The 21,907-nt window shown below is 35.2% G+C and overlaps 5 protein-coding genes across 8 annotated transcripts; 4 read left to right on the forward strand and 1 right to left on the reverse strand.

Annotated features, from left to right (window-relative positions):
• Nucleotides 1-1,800: 1,800 nt before the first annotated feature.
• LOC8259550 (RING-H2 finger protein ATL72) lies at nt 1,801-3,811 on the reverse strand. The gene is made up of 2 exons (XM_015720227.3): nt 3,268-3,811; nt 1,801-3,150 (listed from the first exon to the last, which is right to left on the reverse strand). The coding sequence occupies exon 2, from the start codon at nt 2,743-2,745 to the stop codon at nt 2,143-2,145; it is 603 nt and encodes a 200-aa protein (XP_015575713.1). The 5' UTR covers nt 2,746-3,150; nt 3,268-3,811; the 3' UTR covers nt 1,801-2,142.
• Nucleotides 3,812-5,774: 1,963 nt separating this feature from the next.
• Nucleotides 5,775-9,725, forward strand: LOC8259549 (bZIP transcription factor 18). Its single transcript, XM_002520819.4, has 4 exons — nt 5,775-6,537; nt 7,937-8,069; nt 8,259-8,343; nt 8,882-9,725. The coding sequence occupies exons 1-4, from the start codon at nt 6,062-6,064 to the stop codon at nt 9,253-9,255; spliced, it is 1,068 nt and encodes a 355-aa protein (XP_002520865.1). The 5' UTR covers nt 5,775-6,061; the 3' UTR covers nt 9,256-9,725.
• Nucleotides 9,726-10,336: 611 nt separating this feature from the next.
• LOC8259548 (folate synthesis bifunctional protein, mitochondrial-like) lies at nt 10,337-13,380 on the forward strand. 4 transcript variants are annotated; one of them, XM_048375785.1, is made up of 3 exons: nt 10,337-10,592; nt 11,268-11,405; nt 11,728-13,380. In XM_048375785.1, exons 2-3 carry the CDS (start codon nt 11,339-11,341, stop codon nt 13,185-13,187), a joined length of 1,527 nt encoding a protein of 508 aa, XP_048231742.1. In that variant the 5' UTR covers nt 10,337-10,592; nt 11,268-11,338; the 3' UTR covers nt 13,188-13,380. The 4 variants fall into 4 exon arrangements, with proteins under 4 accessions (XP_048231742.1, XP_048231741.1, XP_048231740.1 ...); XM_048375784.1 differs by having other exon boundaries at nt 10,339-10,592; nt 11,221-11,405; nt 11,701-13,380; XM_048375783.1 differs by having other exon boundaries at nt 10,339-10,592; nt 11,701-13,380.
• A 3,602-nt stretch (nt 13,381-16,982) lies between these two features.
• LOC8259547 (expansin-A8) lies at nt 16,983-18,660 on the forward strand. Its single transcript, XM_002520817.4, has 3 exons — nt 16,983-17,214; nt 17,429-17,741; nt 17,918-18,660. The coding sequence occupies exons 1-3, from the start codon at nt 17,076-17,078 to the stop codon at nt 18,219-18,221; spliced, it is 756 nt and encodes a 251-aa protein (XP_002520863.2). The 5' UTR covers nt 16,983-17,075; the 3' UTR covers nt 18,222-18,660.
• A 197-nt stretch (nt 18,661-18,857) lies between these two features.
• LOC8259546 (macro domain-containing protein VPA0103) lies at nt 18,858-21,823 on the forward strand. Its single transcript, XM_002520816.4, has 7 exons — nt 18,858-19,372; nt 19,860-19,908; nt 20,008-20,110; nt 20,213-20,308; nt 20,398-20,472; nt 20,667-20,736; nt 21,287-21,823. The coding sequence occupies exons 1-7, from the start codon at nt 19,031-19,033 to the stop codon at nt 21,359-21,361; spliced, it is 810 nt and encodes a 269-aa protein (XP_002520862.1). The 5' UTR covers nt 18,858-19,030; the 3' UTR covers nt 21,362-21,823.
• Nucleotides 21,824-21,907: the final 84 nt, after the last annotated feature.

The raw sequence follows: 21,907 nt of genomic DNA on the forward strand, positions 1-21,907 counted from the left end.
CTGACGTATTTTTACCGATTTAGTTATTAGAATAAATAGTCGAATAACATCAACCGATACTATACTAGCATCTTTAGAAGAATCTTAAATTTGAAGTTATTCTAGAAATCATAATTGATAGCTAATCATTCTTTAAATAAAATCTTGTTCCAGTGTATATCTTCAAATAAAAAGAAAAAAGCCAAATCTTTTAAGAATGAGTGGTCATTGATGAATGAGGTTGAAAAATGGGTGTGGTCCATATTATGAAATATGCTTATTACGTAGTAGTTTTAATCTCAATACAAATGTCTTCATTACTTATTGGACAATTTTGTAGAGACACTGCTGTGAATGAATTTCTCCACCTATTACATCCACACAGAATTACATCAAATTTGAAAAACAAATAAATAAGTAGAAGTTAAAGAAATGAGTTTGAGATTCCATTCTGAAAGCCCAAAATCATGATTCCTTGTGTTCCATATGTTATGTTCTTCTACACCAGAAGGCCTATCAAATCAAACACAGAAAAAGTAGACTTTAAACTAAGCTTCCTTATCTTATGCACTGCTTGTTTGCTTTCAAAATTTCTTGTGATCATCTTCTCTTCTTCTTCTTCTCTTTTTCCTTCACTTTTTGTATATTTATCAACAGTAACATGTTATGTTCAAAACCAAGAAAAGGGTAAAGAAACAGTATAATATTACAGATGGGCTAAAAAAGTGAAAGCCAGAATAACTTCTATTTATGATTGATGCCTTCTTTGATATAAACCAACTCCATTACTTTCTAAGGTTCAAATTCAGTACTTATCCTTTTGAAATCATTCTTAGTTATTACTATAAGTGGCCATTCCATTTAGTGCTCAATTAAAATCAAAGTTCTATTATTGCGATATCTTTTTGACTTAGACAAGGGTCTGTAGGGTAAATTATTTCGCCCATATCATAATTTTGGATTTAATATTCAATTGGTATTAATATTTTAATTTTTTTTTTCATTTTAATATTTCTATTTCAATTTAAAGTACCAATCGCTCTTTCACTATATTTTTATTAACTTGATTGAAAATGAGATATTTTTAATTGATTCGCCACATCAATAATAATAACTCATTAATAATTTATCCTATTAAGTATGTGAAACTTGTATTTAAATTTTTTCTAAACAGCATATTTAGAGATGAGTTATATATGTTGTTTGCTAATATGGTGAACCGATTAAGAATATATTTCATTTCAGATGTTCATATCATAAAAGATAAACCGTAAAAATTATAAATACTTTAACTAAAATCGAGATAGAAATACTGATACCAAAAAATTTATTGCTGCTTAAAAATGTCTAGTAATTAAATTCAATAACCAGTTGAGAGGCAGTCAGGGAGAGGTGGATGAAACTAAGTTTGAACCATACAATAAAGACTAGCATGAAAAAACATTCTATAAAAATGACTTTTATAGAAAAGCAAAGTAACTGTCCAGTTTATGCCTTCCCATACTTAAAATTGAAGGAATCCAAACACTTGAATCGAATTTTATTTGGAATCAATTACAGCCACATTTGATGAAGAATCAGGCATGAGGTTGGGTACTTGCAGGGTGGCTGCCTCCATTTTAGTAAATAGAAAGGTGCAAGTATGGTAAAGATCTTATATTTGAGGAAAAGGCATGTATGAAAGCTGAATTATGATACCACTTAATCGTCAGATTTCTTTTGTTTTACGAAATCAAATTGGGTTCAATTGTCAAAGCCTTCTTCATTATCAAGCACAAAATTCCAAGACACTTGTTCAAGGAATGTGGACAACCAGCAACCAATCAGAATCGAGATGGAGACTTTTTTCTTTTTCTTTGAAATTCTAGGAAAGCTCATGAAATTCCAAAGCATAAGCAAACAAAGAAGCCTCTTCAGGATCATTTTCTTATCCACCAAACATATTTTTCCTCAGAAACCTCCACATGGATCCTTCACTGAAGTTTCAGACCGCATATTTCTTTCTCTCTATGCATTCATAATAATAGTTACATCAACCGGCTAATAACATTTTAAAAAATAAAAAATAAAAAGTATCCTTCCTAAAGGAAGAAGATCAAGAACAAGAAGAACCCTTTACTGTTCCCCTCAGCGATGAATCTCTTGAAAGCAGGATTCAATTAATTAACCTACCTCATCAGAAGACATAGGCACATCAGTTTGTAATACTGCTCCATTTCCATGGCTCCTGATCTCCACATCAGGTTCTGTAGCATCAGAATTTCCTGGTGCAGGTTGCTCAAGTAATGACTGTCGGCAAGTTGGACAAGAAGAGTGTGATCCTAACCATGTATCTATACACCTTACATGAAAACCATGATTACATTTCGGCAGAACTCTCACTTTTTCACCATCTGAGAACTCTCCAAGGCAAATTGCACAATCTGTTGCTATTATTTGTATTCCTGCTGCTCCATATATGACCACGGGGATCTGTCGCAGTGCACTCTTTTTAAGTCCTGTTGCAGCCAGACGAGCTGCTGCTTCATCAGGAGTCTCAAAAGCAAACCTTCTGCTACATCTTAAAGCGCAACGTACTATTGAGTTTAGGCCAAGTGCACATATTAATGCACAGAGTAAAGCTGCTAGAATTATCACCATGTTTGTGTCAAAATTGGCTTCATTCGTATAGCTTCGAATTCTGCTTCCATTTATTGGTGGTGTATTTGATTCTGTATTGAGGAGTAGCCGATGAGGACGATGATGAAGACTACTTACCATTGCCATTGCTGTGTTCACAAGCACTATAGCAAGTAGGTACGCTCTTTTGTGCCTTTATACAACTTCCTTTGACCTCAATCTTTGATGGGTTTTATGCGAAAAGGCTGGAGATTTCGTTGCTCCATTGTTTCTTAGCATCAAATCGAACAACGAAGGAAATTGAAAGTAAAGGGCTCATCAAACTTTGTATATGTATAGAAACAAGGCCCTTTTCTTAATTCTTATTGTTGAATTTCTCTGCAAGGCTTTGAAATTAATGAAGGATGGGTTTTGATGCTTTAAAAGAGGAACATAAAGGGAAGACAGAAAAAAAGTGTTATTCTTTTGTTTTGATTCTTGTTGATCTGATTGGAATTCCTACTAGAAAAAGGACATTAAAGAAAAGAAAAGAAAAGGTACCCTCTCTGACAACTGAAATAAAAAAAGAGGAGATTAATACAAGAACATAAATGAACTTTTAATGGCTTCCAAACTCAAAAATCTTTTTTTTAATACTATGGATCGGAAAGAAATATGATCTGGCCTTACCTTACTGAGCTGGTAATAGTAGTCTGCAAGAAGAGTGATGGGAATTTCTTGGTTATGAGCTTTTAATGGTAAGAAGAGATAAGGGCATAGGCTTAATATTTTGAGAAAAAGAATCATAGGGATAGAGGAGCTGTTTAAAGTGGCTCCAGTCTTTGGATGCGGGAAAGGACAGTGGAATAGAGATGGGAGAGAAAGATACCAAATGAAAGCAAGCAAGAAAGAAAGATATTGCTGTTTGATGTCTTTTCACTTCGCCATTACTGTGAAGGAGAAATGACAAGCACCAGATTGAACTTATTAAAGAATCAAATTTGGAGAGAAAAAAAAAAGAAAAGAAAAGAAAAAAATTAAAAGGTGGCTGAGAATTGTCTTGATTTATAGTACCTGATCCAACCTAATCACAATTAGTGGTTTTAAACTAAATTGTATGCTTATATTCTTCAGCACCAAATCCTTCTCCCACTCCTCCACTCTTTCCTTTAATCAAAAGGTGAAGTAATTCCATTCATTAATGTCTATTTTGGCCAATACTCATCTTTGGATCCCTATATTTTTTAGATGCTGACAATGTTGCCCTACTTTTGTACAACATTTAGTTCATATCTACTGGAACTACTAATTCATAAGAAGTTACTCCATATATATATATATATATATATATATATATAATAATTGACAATTAGAATCACTATCTATCACCATACAGCTTAGTCTTTCTTATCCCTTAAATTTATTTAATCACTTGAATCTGAAATTATTTTTATGAAAAGAAAGAACTAGATAGTGTAGGAGGTTCCCCACTTTTCAATGGGCTATCAAGCATCAACTGCATGATTATTGCTTTGGTCGAAGTACTGAAACTGAATAGGTTATGGTAGTAAAAAAGCAATGAACCACAAACTCGCCAATGTTGTTATCACTTTATTAATTAGCAAAAGGGAATTCCTTCTGATAATGTCATTTTCCTCTCCTGTTTGACAGGGAAATACTTTTAACCCCAGTAGTCCTTTGTGAAGTAATTAAAGAATGGCACATGGAGATCATGTGTCCAAGTTCCTGCTCATAGGTCCACATTTGTAGTCTTATTAACACTCCTTATCCTGTGGACCATAAAGTTTCATACACCAGAACACTTGTCCCTCTAATATTGACTAACTCCATTCAAGTTCCACTGCAACCATATTATAAATCTTCACCTACTTTGCTAACCCTCTATTAAACCATCTGCTTTTTTAGGTGAACAAAGTCATGAGATATGGTTGGTATACAAGACACACACACCATATTCCTAGCCATACTTCCTACTTTCTTGAGCCCCTGGTAATTGATGCTCAAGCCCCTCTCTACTGAATCGATGCCTAAGATTAGGACTCTTCTCTAACCTTAAAGGAAAAAATGGTTTAATGCAGATATGCTTTGAACTAGCAGTTCGGGTTTCATAGTCCTTGATGTTAGAAGTTCAATTTTTGACAGTTTAGTTTTCAAAGATAATATTTTTATGGGGTAATACTGAATTTAACATTTAGTTTTAATTTGATCACAATTTTTAGTCAAATAGTTGCATTTGAGTTCAATAACTTTCATAATTAACGTTCCATTATGGGAGAAAAATGGAACATATGGCAAAAATAACTGAACTGAACTAACACGCAATTGAAGTTCAATGCTAGGAACAAATGAAATAAACTTTTTTGAGGGATTTAAAGATAAGTGAACTGAAAATTGTATAGAAAACCCTCCCTACCTTAGAACAGCCTAAGCCCAGAAAACAACAATGTGTCAAATGTCATAGGCAGAAAAGTAGCAGTTTACCCAAGTGCAGATTAGCTGTGGGTGCATGTGGACATTAGGAGTAGAACCATTATGCAGCATCTGTCGAATAATGTTTCCCCTATGATCTCATCATATCATAAATGTTATTGTTTATACAATTCATATCAGCAATGTCCCACCAAATTAAGCTACACTCACTGTTTTTCCATCTGATGATGCCATGCAGCTGGTTCCCTTCTTTTACAAAGTTCTAGTTCTGTCCAATTTAACATGTGTTCTCATTTTCTTCAATTATGGTTATATTTATATATTTCAAAAGAATAATTATGTTAATTGAGAATTACACAAATTCGATTTCTGTTTCCTGCGGTAGCTTAAAAAATGGAAATATGATCATTTCGAAATGAATTTTTTTACATTACAAATATTACTGTCACTAGTTATAATGAACCATAATCTATTAAAGAAAGAAAAAGAAAACAAAAGATTAACTAGAGAAGTGAAAAAATAAGATCATTTCAATTTCTGCAAACTCCTTTTGGCCCACTTTATATGTTGATTGAAATCATTGTTCATAGTAACTAATAGTGATGCCTGCTTAAAACTCCTTTTCTTTTCTTTGGGTTTCTTTCCTTAATAACTTTTGCCTCCAAAAGAATGGACTTTTAAAGAAAATGATTAATTTGATCTTAAAAGTGTGAGGCAAGGATTATTTTCATGGTAATTCTGTTGTCCTTTTTTCTTTTTTGAAAGTTCTTTTTCCTCAAGCATTGGAATAGAGCAGTCCGCTATAAATAAACACATCCTTAAAATTGACAATTCTATACTCATAAAAAGTTTTAAATTTTTCTTTCAGAGCTAATTAAAGTATTCTAATTCAAGTAGACAAAACGACACCGTTCTAACTAGTGAACATTGAAAAAAGAAAAACAGAAAAAGGCGCTTTCTTTCTCATCTGTAAACCAAAACATGAGACTTGAAGAAGAAGAAGAAACTGAATAGAGAAGGAGGAGTAACCAAAATGCAGGATCCGAATCCAAAACCAAACCCAACACAAGAGACCCAAATCTTTCCTCCACATCAACATCAACATCAACAGCAGCAGCAACCCTTTTCATTCCACCGCCGAGCACACTCAGAAGTCCATTTCAGACTACCAGAAGATCTGGATCTTGTACCCGACCCATTTGAGGGTCCGTCCGGGAGCTCATTTGATGAGCTTGGATCTGAAGATGACATCTTTTGCGCTTACATGGGCATTGAAAAGCTTGGATCCAGACCTCAAGAAGGCTCTTCTTCTGCTCTCAATATTGACAATGGTGATGGCGGGCTCCACGTGCCATCTGAGGTCGATGCGGATAAAAATGCGAGGCCACGTCATCGTTATAGTAATTCTGTTGATGGCTCTTCCATGCTGGAGTCTATTGAGGCTAAAAAAGCTATGGCTCCTGATAAACTTGCTGAGTTGTGGTCTCTTGATCCTAAACGAGCTAAAAGGTCTTTTTCGTTTTCTTTCTTTAGTTCTATATTTATGTCTTTTATTGAATTATGGTTGGTATCGGTTATAAAGTTTGTTTCTTTCAGGCTTATGTCAATGTAATTGTAGATAAAGTTTGTTGCTTTATAGCAATTGGGTGATAATATACTTTGATGTCGGACTATGTGATTGTGCAGAAAAATGAGTTATGGACTCGAAATGAACCAAATGGTCTTGTCTTTTTTGTTTAATATATATATTGAATTACGTATGAGTTGGCAATTGCTTCAAAAGGTTGTTTTCTTTTCTTTTTGAAGTTGATGTCAATGTAATTATAGATAAAGTTTGTTGCTTTTTGGCAAATGGGTGATAGTATGCTTTCATTCTGAACTATGGTACTGTGCTATTCATAGTTTTTCCGAGTGATTACAATTGGGCTTTCTTATGTAATGTGTCTTAATTGGGTTAGCATTTGGTGGTTTTTTAGGTTTATGAGTCTCTTAATCTGCTTTGTGAGGTTAACCTTCTTGATAGCTGTTTATTCATGATTTGGAATTGATGTTTGAATGTGAAGCCCCTACGCGGTTTATTAATTCTTAATACTTAATGAGTAGCATGAATAAGTTCCCTAGGCAGATAACTTGCTGAAATTCACATTCTGTCATTGCAAATTATTGTGATTTAGAGTTTAACAAGTGTGCAAGTGTTTTAGTTTCATAAGTAGTTTACTCCTTGCAGAATTTGATGCTTGAGTTTTCTCTGGTATAAAGAAACTAATAGAATCGTATGATCCAAAACATGCCAATATATCTATTTTGTTCATATGCAAATTTGTCACTTGATTATTATGATATACTATTAGGAATTAAATCACTGGAATATCACAGTGAATTTGAATTGGTTTGTGAATTGTGCTGTTTTGACTTTGCAAAATATTCAATATAAAGGTTTTTTTAGATGGCCTCTTATATAGGTTCCTTATCTATACAAAAGAGTTTGAGTATTGAGTTAGATGAACGAAATGGAGAATTTGAACCCTGATCTGTAGAAGAATTATGATTTGCCAAATCTCAAGTTGTGGATGAGAGCTTTGGTCTGTGTAGGCTGCTTAATTGTATAATTGATAGTATGGGTTGATGGCATAGCTATATTTAGTCAATCCATACTGAAAAATGCAATTGGCATTTAATGTGGGGCCCAGTAAACCCTACAAAGTAGATACTTAGCTAATTGCTTTTCATGGTCTACAGTTCTTTATCTAATTGTCAGTACATCCTGTGCAAACATATGATCCACTTATTCATGAATTGTTGGGCTGCCTCAAACATGTCTGATTGTAGAGCATTCTTATTCACTTGAAACTATTGGTGGACATGGATGTGCATTCTTTGAATTTCCTCTAACTACATAATTCCACAGGATTATAGCAAATCGGCAGTCTGCTGCTCGGTCAAAGGAGAGGAAAGCCCGCTATATATCAGAACTTGAAAGAAAAGTGCAGACCCTTCAGACAGAAGCAACAACACTTTCTGCCCAACTCACACTATTCCAGGTTTAACACTCTCATTTCATGGAATAAACAACATTGATTTTCTACTAGAAGATGTAAAACTTCTCCACTGAAGTTCCATATCTTTTCTGTTATTGATTTTTGTAGTGGTCCTATATGCACTTTAGGTTTTAGTTAGTGCATTTAAGAATTTGAAGTGCCATTTATTTATGATCTTCTGTTGTCTTTCAGAGAGATACAACAGGACTGACTACTGAGAATACAGAGCTTAAGCTTCGGTTGCAAGCCATGGAACAACAGGCTCATTTACGTGATGGTATGTATAAAAGCTGGCTCTGCTTTCATGTATTTATTTTTGCATTGTTGGATGCATCTTTCTCGAGAACTCTCTTTAGTCAGTTGCGTGACAACTATATTTGCAATACAATTGAACAGTATATGCTGTACCCCAGACATTATAAATTCCGAAGGTTTTTCCGCATTTTTTCAACATATGCGAATGTTGTTCTGAAGTGTAATAGTTGCTCTTTTTTTATGATGGAAAATAACTTAATGCTACTTTTTAATCTGGACCATAAATATGGTCAAGTTATGATCTGGTCTATCCACCGTTCAATTGGACCACTTTCTGGGTATCTAGTGCTAGGAATATGGGATGTTTCTTTTATGATGGGTACAATAGGTTAGTAAACTTCCTAGCCATCATTTTATGATCTTGGAATTTGGTATGTAATGAGGAATGACATATTTCTCCTTGCACGTTTTCTATTGCTATCCTGTTTTTCCAGTTCTCCTTCATTAACATACAATAGAAGGTTTATAATCGTGAATTGTTTCCTTAACTCTCTGTTCAGCTCTGAATGATGCACTAAAGAAGGAAGTAGAGAGGCTCAAGTTTGCGACTGGAGAAATGATGACACCAACAGATAGCTATCATCTGGGAATGAACCATATGCCATATACCCAATCTTCCTTTTTTCCACCCCAGTCGCAACCAAGGCCAGTTAACACCCAAAACATGCAAATGCCACAGTTTCATCCTTTCCAGTCTAACATGTTAACTTCACATCAGGCTATTGCTGCCCCGTCTCATTCACATGCCTTCCCAGAGATGTTGCCACTGGATCCTCTTGGACGATTGCAGGGGCTTGATATTGGTAGCAGAAGCACTGTTCTAGTGAAATCTGAAGGCCCCTCAATTTCTGCCAGTGAAAGCAGCAGCATTTGATGCAAAATTTGCTGATCTACACTTCACCCCGTTCGTATTTTATCAAAATGTTTATAGACTGACCGTTTTGACAGCTTAAGGTAATATTCTTTTGGGTGCGATTTTTTTTCTCGAGTGGGATTTTTTGGTCTTTGGTTCATCAGCTCTTCAAGATATTCGTCAGATTTTCTCCGTTACAACTTACAAATCAAATTTGTAATTCTTGGGGGGTAATCATGCTGGAATAGAAGTTTGTTCCTGGCAGAGATGCTCCCTGTTAGATTCTTTGTTACTGCTCAAAATTTGTATTGCTCAGAAAAATGAAATTTTTGATTTTCCGTGTATTTCAACAGATGTTTTGTCTCTCATTTTAAGAATAGCTACTTGTAATGCTTTTGATTACAGTAGTAATTCCTTTGATGGTTGCAACTCCTTATGAATAATTTACGAGTGTAGAAGTTTTGTAATGGATAGCACGAGAAGGTTGATTCTGGTGATGGTTCAGTGTTTGTCATGTTGATTTCAACGGTGGAACCTCAATTGCTGCATTGCTTTCCTACTTATTTTGTTGCACTTTTTGGTCCTCTCCATCTTTCTATTGTGGCTTTCCGCATCTGTAAGCTGCTATACATTTCACAAATGGAGGTGTATGTTTTACTGCACTAATACAATCATTTCACTATCCATTAAGTCAACCCTCCAGCAAAAATGGACTCAAAGAGTCTTGCTATTATCTAAGCATACAATCAAATACTAGCTCGATTTAATCGAAAGTTTAAACTTTGAAATTTTGTTTCTCCATTCGGGTACTTATCAAGATTTTTTTAACATATAATAAATTAATTAAATTGCAGTATGGTATTTTATTATACTTAAACGACAATATCTTAATTATAGGATGAGTCAAGAATTTAAATATTTACTTAATTTTTTTTATTATAGTTGGAATTCATATCATATCGTAATGATTACTTTTATTAAAAGTTAAATTTAAAATAAATATTAAAATATTAAAAATTTAAAAATTATATGCCATATTTGATGACAATTGTTAAATATATTTTTCATTTAACAATTAAGCCTTTTAATTTCTACATCATTTATAAGGCCAAGGAACCAAAGCACAAAAGAATTGGAAAAGAGAAACAGTAGAGCAAGCTTTTCTAAAGGAATAGTGAATAGCTTCATCATGAACTCCACTAAAATTTACAGCTCATTCAGAATGTCAAAATAGTGGAAAGTTGAAAAAGGTGAATATTTTGTACATGTGCAGGTCGCGCTCTCTGTACAGCTAACTGCTGACAACACTGTAAAGGAGGCTGTCCAGTTTCATTGAGAATACAGCAGCTTGAGACGAGGTGAAAAGTTCCCACCTTTATATACCATTTTATACAGTTCTATATTTGTAGTTGAATTTGGTCTTTTCCTATGATAAAAGTGTGCATCTTTCTGTATTTTGTCTTTGATCTGGTATTGCACCCAAAGTATTTGACACAGAGCCTCTATGAAACTTGGTGTTGGCTGATATTTTCAAATAATGATGTTTATGTAAAATAGACTACTCTATGATATTTTCACATAAACTTGTTATCCCTAGAAATTGACATGATTCACGGACCAAACAGAATCACTAGTAGTTTAATTTTTTCATATTATTCAGTGATAAACTTTCCTCCAAATCATTATAGGAAGACTGCAGGTCACAGATAAATGACCTTTGCGTTTCAAACAGCATTGCAAAATAAGCACTTTGTGTGGGGCATGTTACCCCATTTCAGTTTTCTATTCTGTCTTCACCTGTTAAAACCATGGTTGGGGATTAAAGGATTAGAGACATTAGACTATTAGTCTGTGCTAACTGCTAAGGGACTTGAGAAGTTCTGCTTATCAGTTAATCACATGCACTTGCAACTGAAAATTCTTTTCATTGGGGTGTATTTTGATGAAATGTACCTTTTTTCTTTTTCATGTATGCTATCAATTGAGTTGCCATGTTTGATGATGGGGTTTATGTATTATGCAACACATAATAGCTTTGATACAAAGAAGGATACAATTTGGATACTGAAAGTGAATTTTGGGTCTTTGAGGCCACCCTCCTAATATGATCCTCTTCAAGCGGCTGATGCCCACCAAACAAGGGCTTGGCAATGCCATCAGGCACCTTAGAGGTAAAATTTTTTCGTTCTTGATTGCCTTTCATTGTTTTGTCAGTTAGATATTTGATTTCTACTGTGATTAGATTTCCACATTTCAACGAGTTTGGTGACTTATCTCCTGATAGGGCATTGTTGTGCCATCGAATCTGGTTTATGTTAATGGTTCACTTGTGCGATTATGTTCCTTGGCAAGACTTCAATAAAAGAAGTTAGAAATTAGTGAATCTAGTCTAGAAATTATTTTTTCTTTAAGAGCATAATCACTACCAGATTTTCTTCTTTGATAGTTTTTGGATATTTATGACAGGATCTTCCTTCTGCTTTCTCCATTCAGCCCCAGATGGATATGTGGAACTTCATTCTGAAGAGCAGGAAGTAGTAATTGCTCTGGGAAGCAATGTGGGTAATAGACTCCATAATTTTAATCAAGCCTTGCAGTTGATGAAGAAATCTGGCATTAACATTAATAGACATGGTTGCTTGTATGAGACAGCACCTGCCTATGTTACTGATCAGCCTCATTTTCTTAACTCTGCTGTTAGAGCTGTTACAAAACTTGGGCCACATGAGTTGTTGCGAGTGCTTAAGACGATTGAGAAGGACATGGGTCGTACTGATGGGATAAGGTATGGGCCAAGGCCCATTGATTTGGATATATTGTTCTATGGGAAGTTCAGGATTCATTCTGACACACTTGCAGTCCCTCATGAGAGAATATGGGAAAGACCATTTGTAATGGCCCCATTAATGGATTTGCTGGGATCAGATATTGAGAATGATACAGTAGCTTGCTGGCATTCTTTGTCAATACATTCTGGTGGACTTTTTGAATCATGGGAGAACTTGGGTGGTGAAAACCTCATTGGGAAGGATGGCATGAAAAGAGTGATACCAGCTGGAAATCAACTGTTGGATTGGTCGCAGAGAACTTCTGTGATGGGCATTATTAATTTGACACCAGATAGTTTTAGTGATGGAGGAAAGTTCCAGTCTATCAATTCTGTTGTTTCCCAGGTCCACTTGATGATTTCAGAAGGGGCAGATATTCTTGATTTTGGTGCTCAATCAACAAGGCCGATGGCCTCTAGGATTTCCCCTCAGGAGGAATTAGATAGACTAATGCCCATCTTGGAAGCTGTTGTAAAGATACCTGAGATGAATGGAAAGCTCATATCTGTGGACACCTTTTACTCAGAAGTTGCTTTAGAAGCAGTCAAAAAGGGAGCTCAACTTGTGAATGATGTATCTGGTGGGCAGTTGGATCCTAACATGACTAAGGTTGTTGCTGGTCTTGAGGTTCCTTATGTTGCAATGCATATGAGAGGAGACCCAACTACAATGCAGAATAGTGAGAACCTGCAGTATCACGATGTTTGCAAGCAAGTTGCCTCTGAGTTGTACTCGCAGATTAAAGAAGCAGAATTATCAGGAATCCCAGCTTGGAGGATTATTGTTGACCCTGGACTTGGCTTTTCGAAGAACAAAGAGCATAATGTGGAAATCCTCACGGGATTACCAGCTATTCGAGCAGAGATTGCAAAGAAAAGCTTGGCCATTTCTCATGCTCCTATACTTATAGGACCTTCCAGAAAGAGATTCTTGGGTGATATTTGCAATCGCCCAGCAGCAATGGAAAGAGATCCTGCAACCATTGCTTCAATCACTGCTGGGATTCTTGGAGGTGCAAATATTGTGAGAGTACATAATGTTAGAGATAATCTAGATGCTGTGAAGCTATGTGATGCAATGAAACACAAGAGATCTCCTTCAAAATTAACAGAAAAACTATATTAGTTCTTTCTTTTTTCTGGAGACATTGCTCTTCATTCTATTTTATTGTATGCATCAATCTTATAAGATAGAAAACCGCGAAAATAGGATTTGAGACTCCTTTTTGCCTCAATCATCATGGAGATAATACTACTCCCATTTTATACTTATGTTTCAGGTTATGCAATCAATGGCAATGTTTGAGTTTCTGCGTTCCCCTAATGCATTTTAGATGTATGGATTCTTAAATTTTAGCGATTACTCTTCCAATGGAGTGATTGAAGTACTAATTGAATGGCAGGTTCTTTGCATATGATTGTAACTTAAGTAGCGTCCTGGATTCATTAATTGATATTTGGTAATATCTGGAAATGAGACGATTCCAAATACCAATATTGATCAGTTGATTCCAGGAAGGTGGCATTTTTAATAGATGCAACACATCCTGTCATCAGGTATCAAAGACTTGGGGAGTATCAGGCACCAAATATAACCAACTTGTAACCTTACAAGGGTCAAGGTGGCCTACATTCCCAATCTCACATTAAAGTTCACATGGTAGGGATTGCACCCCTAAGTCTATGTTGGAAAGGCCAAGTGGGGCTGTTTACTGATGGCCTAAGCAACCATGGTATTAAACTGACCATTTAGAAAGTGACTATTCAGAATTCCTTGTGGCTATTGTCCGTTGCATGTTGTGGGTTGGGTTGGTGTCTTTCAACTGGGGCTGACAGACAACCCCTTGTGAAGGGCACTTTCATTTTTGGTCCCTAACCGACAACATATGGATAAAATCCCTGTACCTTTTTGTGGATCTCATTCTAAGTTGATGCAACATTGTTCCTCTTTGGTGTTTCAGAATCACAAATATTATTCCTACTAGTATACAAATTCTACACATTTAAAAAAAAAAACTGAAACCATGAATGCACTTTCATTGCACACAATTAAAAATAGGCTTAAAAATCAGCTCGTATGGCTCAAATTTGCCCTGGCGTATAGGGCCACATAAAAAAGAAAAGGAGATCTATTAGCTCCAAATTCTATTAATTAGTAGCATTTTACTTCTCAAAATGTAATAAACATATGTAATTAAGTTGCATCAAAACATTCATCTCCTTTTTTTTCTTACATTCTTACTTTGTCTGTGAATATTCCATGGAATGCTACTACTGCACGGCATTTTCTAATTTCTATCTCAATATTCAATAAAGTAATGTTCATAGAACTGCAAAGTCAAGGTCTAATTCTTCATTTAATTGCATTACATTTTTCTTTTATTCACACTTTATAGTTTGCTAATGTTATTTCCAAATCCTCCTACTTTTTGTTGCTGTGCAAAACTCACTGTAAAAATAGAAATTCCATTAATATCAAAAAAATAATGCAAAAAGATTTTAACTTAAATTTTTTTTAATCTATTGAGGAGCCAATATCGTGGTATTCATCTCCTTACAATCATCGTAAAGTCGAGAATTCATCGATTTTCAAGAACGAACATCATTGTCACTTGAGTTAGGCTTAAAGTGTTAAAATTTCTCCAATTTAGATGAATAAAAATATCAAACATACATCATTTTCTGATTGGCGGGCGCATCTCTTCCAACTGTTAATGGTGCGTTTCCTCGACAATCTGTTGAGGAAAAAGAAAGTTCCCTTTGACGTTGTTATTATATTGCCATATATAATTATGATGGGAAGCCACATATCTTGACTTTGCAATGCAGACAAATCACATAGGATATTGCAATGTCTTAATCTTTAATTGTAATGAATAAATACGTGGCTGGTACTGATTGGCAAATTAATAATCCAATATTCAATACTCTTCTTACAATGTGAAAATGTCGAACCTTAAAATCTGCATTCAATCTTTGTCCTCCAACGGAGGAAACAGAAAAACAAAACAAAGAAAGAAAACAAAGATATAAAGGTTCCTTAATCGTACGTTTCCATTGATATGAGTGAGAGAGAGTGTTTCTTTTTTTCTTTTTCTATTTTCCTGCACTGGAAAGCTAATTTATCTCTCTCAAATCCACCTCATCGAGTGCAAAAGAGACAAAATTCTTGAAGATTTACTAGTGCCAAGAAATTCTTGGTCGAGACTTTTGACAGAATAATACAGCAACAGAAAAAGATATGAAAATCATTTTCTCCATGGTTTGGTTTGATCCATCTTCTGTGTTATCTTCTGAATGCAAGATAGATCAACTAACACAAACTAATACAATTATCCCAAATATATGTTGTTTTGTTTTCATTATGTCAAATCATTATCTCATATAATTTCTTTACAGCTTGTTTTACACATTACCATTATTTTATTTATCAACCTTATAACAAAAATAAAATGAAAGCAAAATAGAGAAGAAAACCCTAAAATTCAACGTATGAAAATGATGCATGAATACAAGGGACCGCCAAGCCCGGGAGCTGCATGTGCTCAGTAACGTGGTAGGTCCCTTAATTACACTATCATTCAAGTTTTAATTATATGATAAAAAGTACATTTATACATAAAAATATGCATAGCAAAACCATTTGTGATTAATCAATACATATGTCTTTTGATTGGAAAAGCCTAATCATCCACATATGCATTAACCTACAAGCTTTCTTCTTCTTTGAAACTTGTTAACTAATTAATTTAATAATCATCATACGTGTGCTATAGTTATATTTTTATTCACATGCATATATATATATGTGTGTGTCATTGAGAGTTACATTGTTAATTAATTAGAAAGTGGGTTATTTCTAATCATGATTATTATTATAATTAGTTTAGCAACCGACAATTGATTAAATTTATGGAGATCTCTCTATCCACAGTGTTGCATGCTTGGACATTTAAAAAATAAAAATAAAAGGAACTGAGTGTTCTTGTAGTTTTTCCACACTTTATATAAAACTTGCAGGCCACTTAACCTACAGGCGAGCACGTTCTGTCCTTCCAAAGTTTATGTTAAATCCGTTCGTCTTCAAGAAAAAGAGAAAGTATTTAGACTGTGGATGGTAGCCCTGTTGGTGGTAGCTGATTCATATTTTTAATTATGAGAATTATTAAACTCTTAACTATTTTCGTTCTGTTATTGTGAATGAGAATGAATGGTTACTTCCGATGACTTTAAAAAAAGAAGAAGAAGAGAAATAAGTTTATAAGTGTTAGCAAGGATTTATTTGGGATGTCGATATCTTAACAGTGCAAATTAAGAGGAAAAAGTAACCTTTGACCCATTGAATCTGGTTAAGAGATGAAAGATGAAAACACTCAATTCTTTGACCACATGAGCAAAACCCTGAAAAGAGAATGACTTTTAAGCTCAAGATCCACATTATATGATATGTCAAGACTTAAAACATTTTCCAGAGAAACCTGTGCCCTCAAAGTTGGACTCAAATTAATCCCATAATCAAAGGCCTAAGAAATTATAGGCTAATTTGCGCAATCTAAGGCCAGTCTCAAGAAAGAAAAATTCCAGATTGAATCACACCACAAGTAAGGAATTTTAAGAACAAGTAAAACCAAAGAAAAAAAGAAAGTAGACAGTTGATAAATGCATGTGCATGTGGGGTCATAAGTTTAGCAGTTGGTTGTCCAACTTAGAACATTTGCATGTGCAATTTGATTCTTGGTAATGACCTCAAAATCCTTTTTCTTTTTTTCTGAGAATCAGTTTTTGTGGCTTCGCCTCTCTCTCAATTCCAAGACATGTTCTTACTTAACTTGTCTCTTGTTACTTACCTAGTCAACATCAATCCAATAATCTCCTTTTTTTTTTACTATATAAGTATGCTATCATTTGCCTTATGCAAACCATCAAAGCACTTAGCACTGAACCCCAATTATCTCTCTTTTCTCTCTTCTTTTTTCTTTTTCTCTATCCCTCAACGTAAGGACATATACTAACAATGGCTGCAGCTACATTCCCTGCTATTTCTCTTCTATTCTTTCTGCTGAATTGCCTTAGAGGTACTTATGGAGACTATGGAGGTTGGCAAAGTGCTCATGCCACTTTCTATGGTGGGGGTGATGCTTCCGGCACAATGGGTAAGTTCAAGAAAATAGTTTCCGTCTAATTGAGATATCCAAACTCATAATCTTGGGCCAAAGCCCCTATGCTACTAGTAATATGTACAGTACTATAGGAACATGCTACTACACATGATCACATAAAAAAAAAAAAAAAGGAACTTTCTCTCCTAAAATGTTGCAAATATGTCAAATTCTAAAGGGTAATGTTTATTTTTTTATTTTGTTGCAGGAGGTGCTTGTGGGTATGGAAATTTGTATAGCCAAGGGTATGGTACTAACACTGCAGCACTTAGTACTGCCCTATTCAACAGTGGCTTGAGCTGTGGTTCTTGCTATGAAATGAGATGTGATAATGACCCTAAATGGTGTCTCCCCGGCACAATCACCGTTGCTGCTACCAACTTCTGCCCTCCTAACTTTGCCCAGTCTAATGACAATGGTGGCTGGTGCAATCCTCCTCTCCAACACTTTGACTTGGCTGAGCCTGCTTTCTTGCAAATTGCTCAATACAGAGCTGGAATTGTACCCGTTTCGTTCAGAAGGTAAGAAAAGAAAAGAAAAAAAAGGAGACATTTTCAAAATTGTAACACAATAGTCCTGAAGACGAAGACGAAGTTTCAGTATCATTGAGTTAAAACTTTGAATAATTCGATAGACATACTAAATTAACAAATTATTTACAGTGTTCTAACATTCTTGATGTTGGTTTTGAATACAGGATCCCCTGTGCAAAGAAAGGAGGAATAAGGTTTACAATTAATGGACACTCTTACTTCAACTTGGTATTGATCACAAATGTAGCTGGAGCAGGAGATGTACATTCAGTGTCAATCAAGGGATCAAAGACAGGATGGCAGACAATGTCAAGGAATTGGGGACAGAACTGGCAAAGCAATTCATACATGAATGGACAAAGCTTGTCTTTCCAAGTTACAACAAGTGATGGTAGGACTGTGACAAGCTACAATGTTGCCCCGGCTAACTGGCAATTCGGACAAACATTTGAGGGTGGCCAATTTTAGAAATCTATACATTAGGATTAGACATTAAAAGGCAAGTGTTTGCTATGACATTTAGTAACATTTGTATGTTGTAATATAATGTTATACAATTGTTTGTGAGATGGTGCGGTTAGGGTAGTAGGAGAAAGAAAGCTTAGCCAACGTGGCTGGCTGTTGCTGTGGTGGTTTACTGGCACCCGCTAGGCCTTTACTTCATATATATTTATATAGGAATGTCTTAGTAGTGGCTTTCTTATTTGACTGGAGGCCATACAAAAAAAATCAACAAAAAACAAAAGCTCATTTGATTGTAATCCTCAAGTTGGTCTAAAACCCAGTTGGGAGAATTTGATATTTGATTGTCCTTTTGTTGCAGATGCCAATGGGGCAGTTTTTTCTTGTTGTATACTGATTTCAACATTTGAACTTCTTGAATAAGATCTTCCTTAGGGATTTGGCATATTGAGTTCTCTTCATTAAGACTGTTTCCTTTTTTTAATGTCATGAAAGTTAGTAGCTCTAAAACATAATTCCAATGGCAGTGACATAAGGCACAATCTCAATGGTCAGCAAACAAAAGTCACATCTTATACAAAAATAAGTAAGACCCCTTCACGTATTCGGTTACCTGCCTCACCTATGCATATGTTTACGTGGATTATTACGTCTGGTCAGAGCTGCAGTAACCGGACCAAATTCAGGCCTCGGCTTAAATTTCCCCCGGCTTGGGCCGACCTGAACTTTAAACTTGTTTAGGATCAAGTAACTGAAGCCTAGCCAAGTATTGAAAAGTATAATTTATACATTTGGTTGCACCAAAATGGCTATTGATGGCTACGCTCTGTAGAAGCCTAGTGCTAGTGAGAGCGAGACTGTCATCTTTATCTCCTACAATCCTCGTGTCTACCTCTACCTTTACTTCTCTAGAAACATCTATTCCCTTGTATTCTATAAACCAACCATACTCCAGAAAACAGATACCCAAGAAGTATCTCAAGAATCACATCCCCTTGACATCATCGCACATCATGGCAAGCTCAGCTGGACTTTCTACAAATGGAGGAGATACTGATATTAATACTGCTGTTTTTCCTTTATCTTCATCCTCTGTTCTCAAAATCAATAAAGGAGATATCACCAAGTGGTTTGTTGATGGCTCCTCTGATGCTATTGTAACTACCCATCTCCCTTCTTGTCTTGATTTCAGTCTAATTTTTGTTTAGTTCTTAGTAATATTATATTTCTTGATGTGGGTATCTTGTGGTTTTATTAACCTGATTGACATCGATCTATCGTTGCTAATCGACCCACCAATCACAGAAGCATGAATGATTATGAATATAAGGTGGAAGTAAAGTTAATGGCTTTACTTTGTTTTGTTTTTTATTTTACGCAATTTGATGGATAACTATGTCATGTATGAGATAGGTGAATTTCATGGATTTCTATGGCAGATCAGTTTGGTGATGAATATGTTTTCTACAACGGGTTGTATTAAATATTAGATTTTTGGGTTACTCATATTGTGCAGTGGAGCACTAGGGTTTTCAGAAACACAAATTTCTTCGAGTTTTAAGTTGACAGCATCTGTTTGCACATAAGGAGATTGAAAGTCTTCAAAAAATAATGTACATATCTCTTAATTTCAATTTTCTGCAGGTTAATCCAGCAAATGAGAAAATGCTTGGAGGTGGAGGTGCCGATGGAGGTATTTCTTCTCTTGCGATTTCATAATCCCTTATAATTTACTCAAATCTTAATGGGAAATTTTATTCATCTTCTGACTAACTTGATCACTTCTTGCTAGCCATTCACAGAGCTGCTGGACCTGAACTCGTAGATGCATGCTATAAGGTCCCTGAAGTTCGACCTGGGATCCGCTGCCCAACAGGAGAAGCAAGAATTACTCCGTATGCCCTTCTTGCTTAACTTGTGTTATAATGGAGCTATCATTCCACCCCCCTGCGCGTGTTATCAATGATTTTTATGTGATACATGTTAAACATTTGCAGAGGTTTCAAATTGCCTGCATCTCATGTAATTCATACTGTTGGCCCCATCTATGATGCCAATAGGAACTCTGCAGCCATCTTGAAGAATGCATACAGGTCTATTGTTGCATTGGTTATGTTCTTTTCATGAGTAATATCATTGATCATTCTAAATGGGATACATTGTTTCCTCTTAACGGTTACAGGAACAGCTTGTCAGTGGCCAAAGACAACAACATTAAGTTTATTGCTTTTCCTGCTATATCTTGTGGTGTTTATTTGTAAGTTGAACATGGATAATAACTTAGTACTTTTATTTTTTTATCTTCTCCCTCTAATGCATGTACTTGGTTATAGATTGTCAAGAAGACAAGAACATAATGCTTAGGTGTTAATAAATTTGCAAAACTCCCTGAGTGATAGACTTAACTTCTTGATGATTTTAATTGTTCTCTCTGTTTTTGCATTGTTTCAGGTATCCTTTTGAGGAAGCTGCCTCAGTGTCTATATCCACAATCAAAGAATTTGCAGATGATATAAAAGAGGTACAATGTCTCTTTTTCTAATCATATGGGAAAATTAAACCACTTTTAAGTTTATAATGGGTTTTCTGCTCTAGCATTCATGTTCACATTTTCTAGCATTCTTGTAATCTAGGAATAAAAAGTGCAGGCTTCTGCAAGGAAACAAAACTAGAACTGCCCTCTGGCGTTTGATCTTCTATAGACGTCTTTCTATATATGTTTAGGGAAAAGAGGAAATTTTATTTATGAAAGAAAGGAAAACAATATGCATTTATATTGTATGTTGCTTTTAAAATTTATAGAGAATTGATTCGCGCGGCCCAAAAATAAAGGAACCTTCAAGTTTCTATTCGAACTCATTCTATGATTCTGCCATCCTTCAAAATTCTCATCTTGGTTAGAAGCGGTCCAGGTGCTGTACAAAACAAGCTTATGATTCTTGATCCCTAGCTAACTACTATCAATATCCTGCAGTCAGTACATTGCTGGAATGGCAGAATTATGCCATGGTGTAGATCAGTAACGAATACTTGAGAACTTATTGCCTCTTGCTTAAAATTTTCTTCTGCAGGTGCATTTTGTTCTGTTCTCGGATGAGATTTTCAATGTCTGGGTGAAGAAGGCAAAGGAATTGCTGTTGGCTTAGGACGGACAGTATCTGGGTTTTAATTGAAGTTGCGGAGCAGTTATTTCAGTTACTCAGAAATTGATGGAGCATTCGGTAGATATACGTGTGGGATTGTCGTGCTATTGTGACCTCCAGTGGATGGAAGAGGTGGATGAATGCATGCCATGTTAGCATAAATCATCAATAGTGTGCGTTTTAGCGAATACTCTACTTGATAGTTAATTTGAACCTTTAGCTCAAGAGCACCTCTGTTATGTATGGATGTATGGTGAAAAGACTTGCATGCTTTCATATTGGGAAAGCATCTTTTGCAAACTACTTAATAAGGTGGCATAATCTCTTAAATTGCAAGCCACAATTGTCAGGATGTTTTTTATCCGCATGATATGTTAACCATAATTGTTGAGAAAAGAATCCTGTTTAAATTAAAATAGTGCAGTTTTGGATTCACAATGATATTATCTAATACAGTTTGATGAATTTGCTGTTAATTTTAGTACGTACTATTTCATGAATTTGCATTTCCTGTCAGGTGAGAAGTATATTGGTTCAAAAGTACAGTTC

The sequence above is a fragment of the Ricinus communis genome, chromosome 6 (assembly GCF_019578655.1).
Source record: "Ricinus communis isolate WT05 ecotype wild-type chromosome 6, ASM1957865v1, whole genome shotgun sequence".
Taxonomy (NCBI): Eukaryota; Viridiplantae; Streptophyta; class Magnoliopsida; order Malpighiales; family Euphorbiaceae; genus Ricinus; species Ricinus communis.

Excerpts from the sequence above, each read along its gene's own strand:
- LOC8259550 (XM_015720227.3), bottom strand. The coding sequence starts at position 2,745 with ATGGCAATGGTAAGTAGTCTTCATCATCGTCCTCATCGGCTACTCCTC.
- LOC8259549 (XM_002520819.4), top strand. The coding sequence starts at position 6,062 with ATGCAGGATCCGAATCCAAAACCAAACCCAACACAAGAGACCCAAATC. Across the intron at positions 6,538-7,936 it reads GATCCTAAACGAGCTAAAAG|GATTATAGCAAATCGGCAGT; the intron begins GTCTTTTTCGTT and ends ATAATTCCACAG. Across the intron at positions 8,344-8,881 it reads ACAGGCTCATTTACGTGATG|CTCTGAATGATGCACTAAAG; the intron begins GTATGTATAAAA and ends CTCTCTGTTCAG.
- LOC8259548 (XM_002520818.4), top strand. The coding sequence starts at position 11,339 with ATGATCCTCTTCAAGCGGCTGATGCCCACCAAACAAGGGCTTGGCAAT. Across the intron at positions 11,406-11,700 it reads TGCCATCAGGCACCTTAGAG|GATCTTCCTTCTGCTTTCTC; the intron begins GTAAAATTTTTT and ends TATTTATGACAG.
- LOC8259547 (XM_002520817.4), top strand. The coding sequence starts at position 17,076 with ATGGCTGCAGCTACATTCCCTGCTATTTCTCTTCTATTCTTTCTGCTG. Across the intron at positions 17,215-17,428 it reads TGATGCTTCCGGCACAATGG|GAGGTGCTTGTGGGTATGGA; the intron begins GTAAGTTCAAGA and ends ATTTTGTTGCAG. Across the intron at positions 17,742-17,917 it reads GTACCCGTTTCGTTCAGAAG|GATCCCCTGTGCAAAGAAAG; the intron begins GTAAGAAAAGAA and ends TTTTGAATACAG.
- LOC8259546 (XM_002520816.4), top strand. The coding sequence starts at position 19,031 with ATGGCTACGCTCTGTAGAAGCCTAGTGCTAGTGAGAGCGAGACTGTCA. Across the intron at positions 19,909-20,007 it reads AGGTGGAGGTGCCGATGGAG|CCATTCACAGAGCTGCTGGA; the intron begins GTATTTCTTCTC and ends ACTTCTTGCTAG. Across the intron at positions 20,309-20,397 it reads ATCTTGAAGAATGCATACAG|GAACAGCTTGTCAGTGGCCA; the intron begins GTCTATTGTTGC and ends TAACGGTTACAG.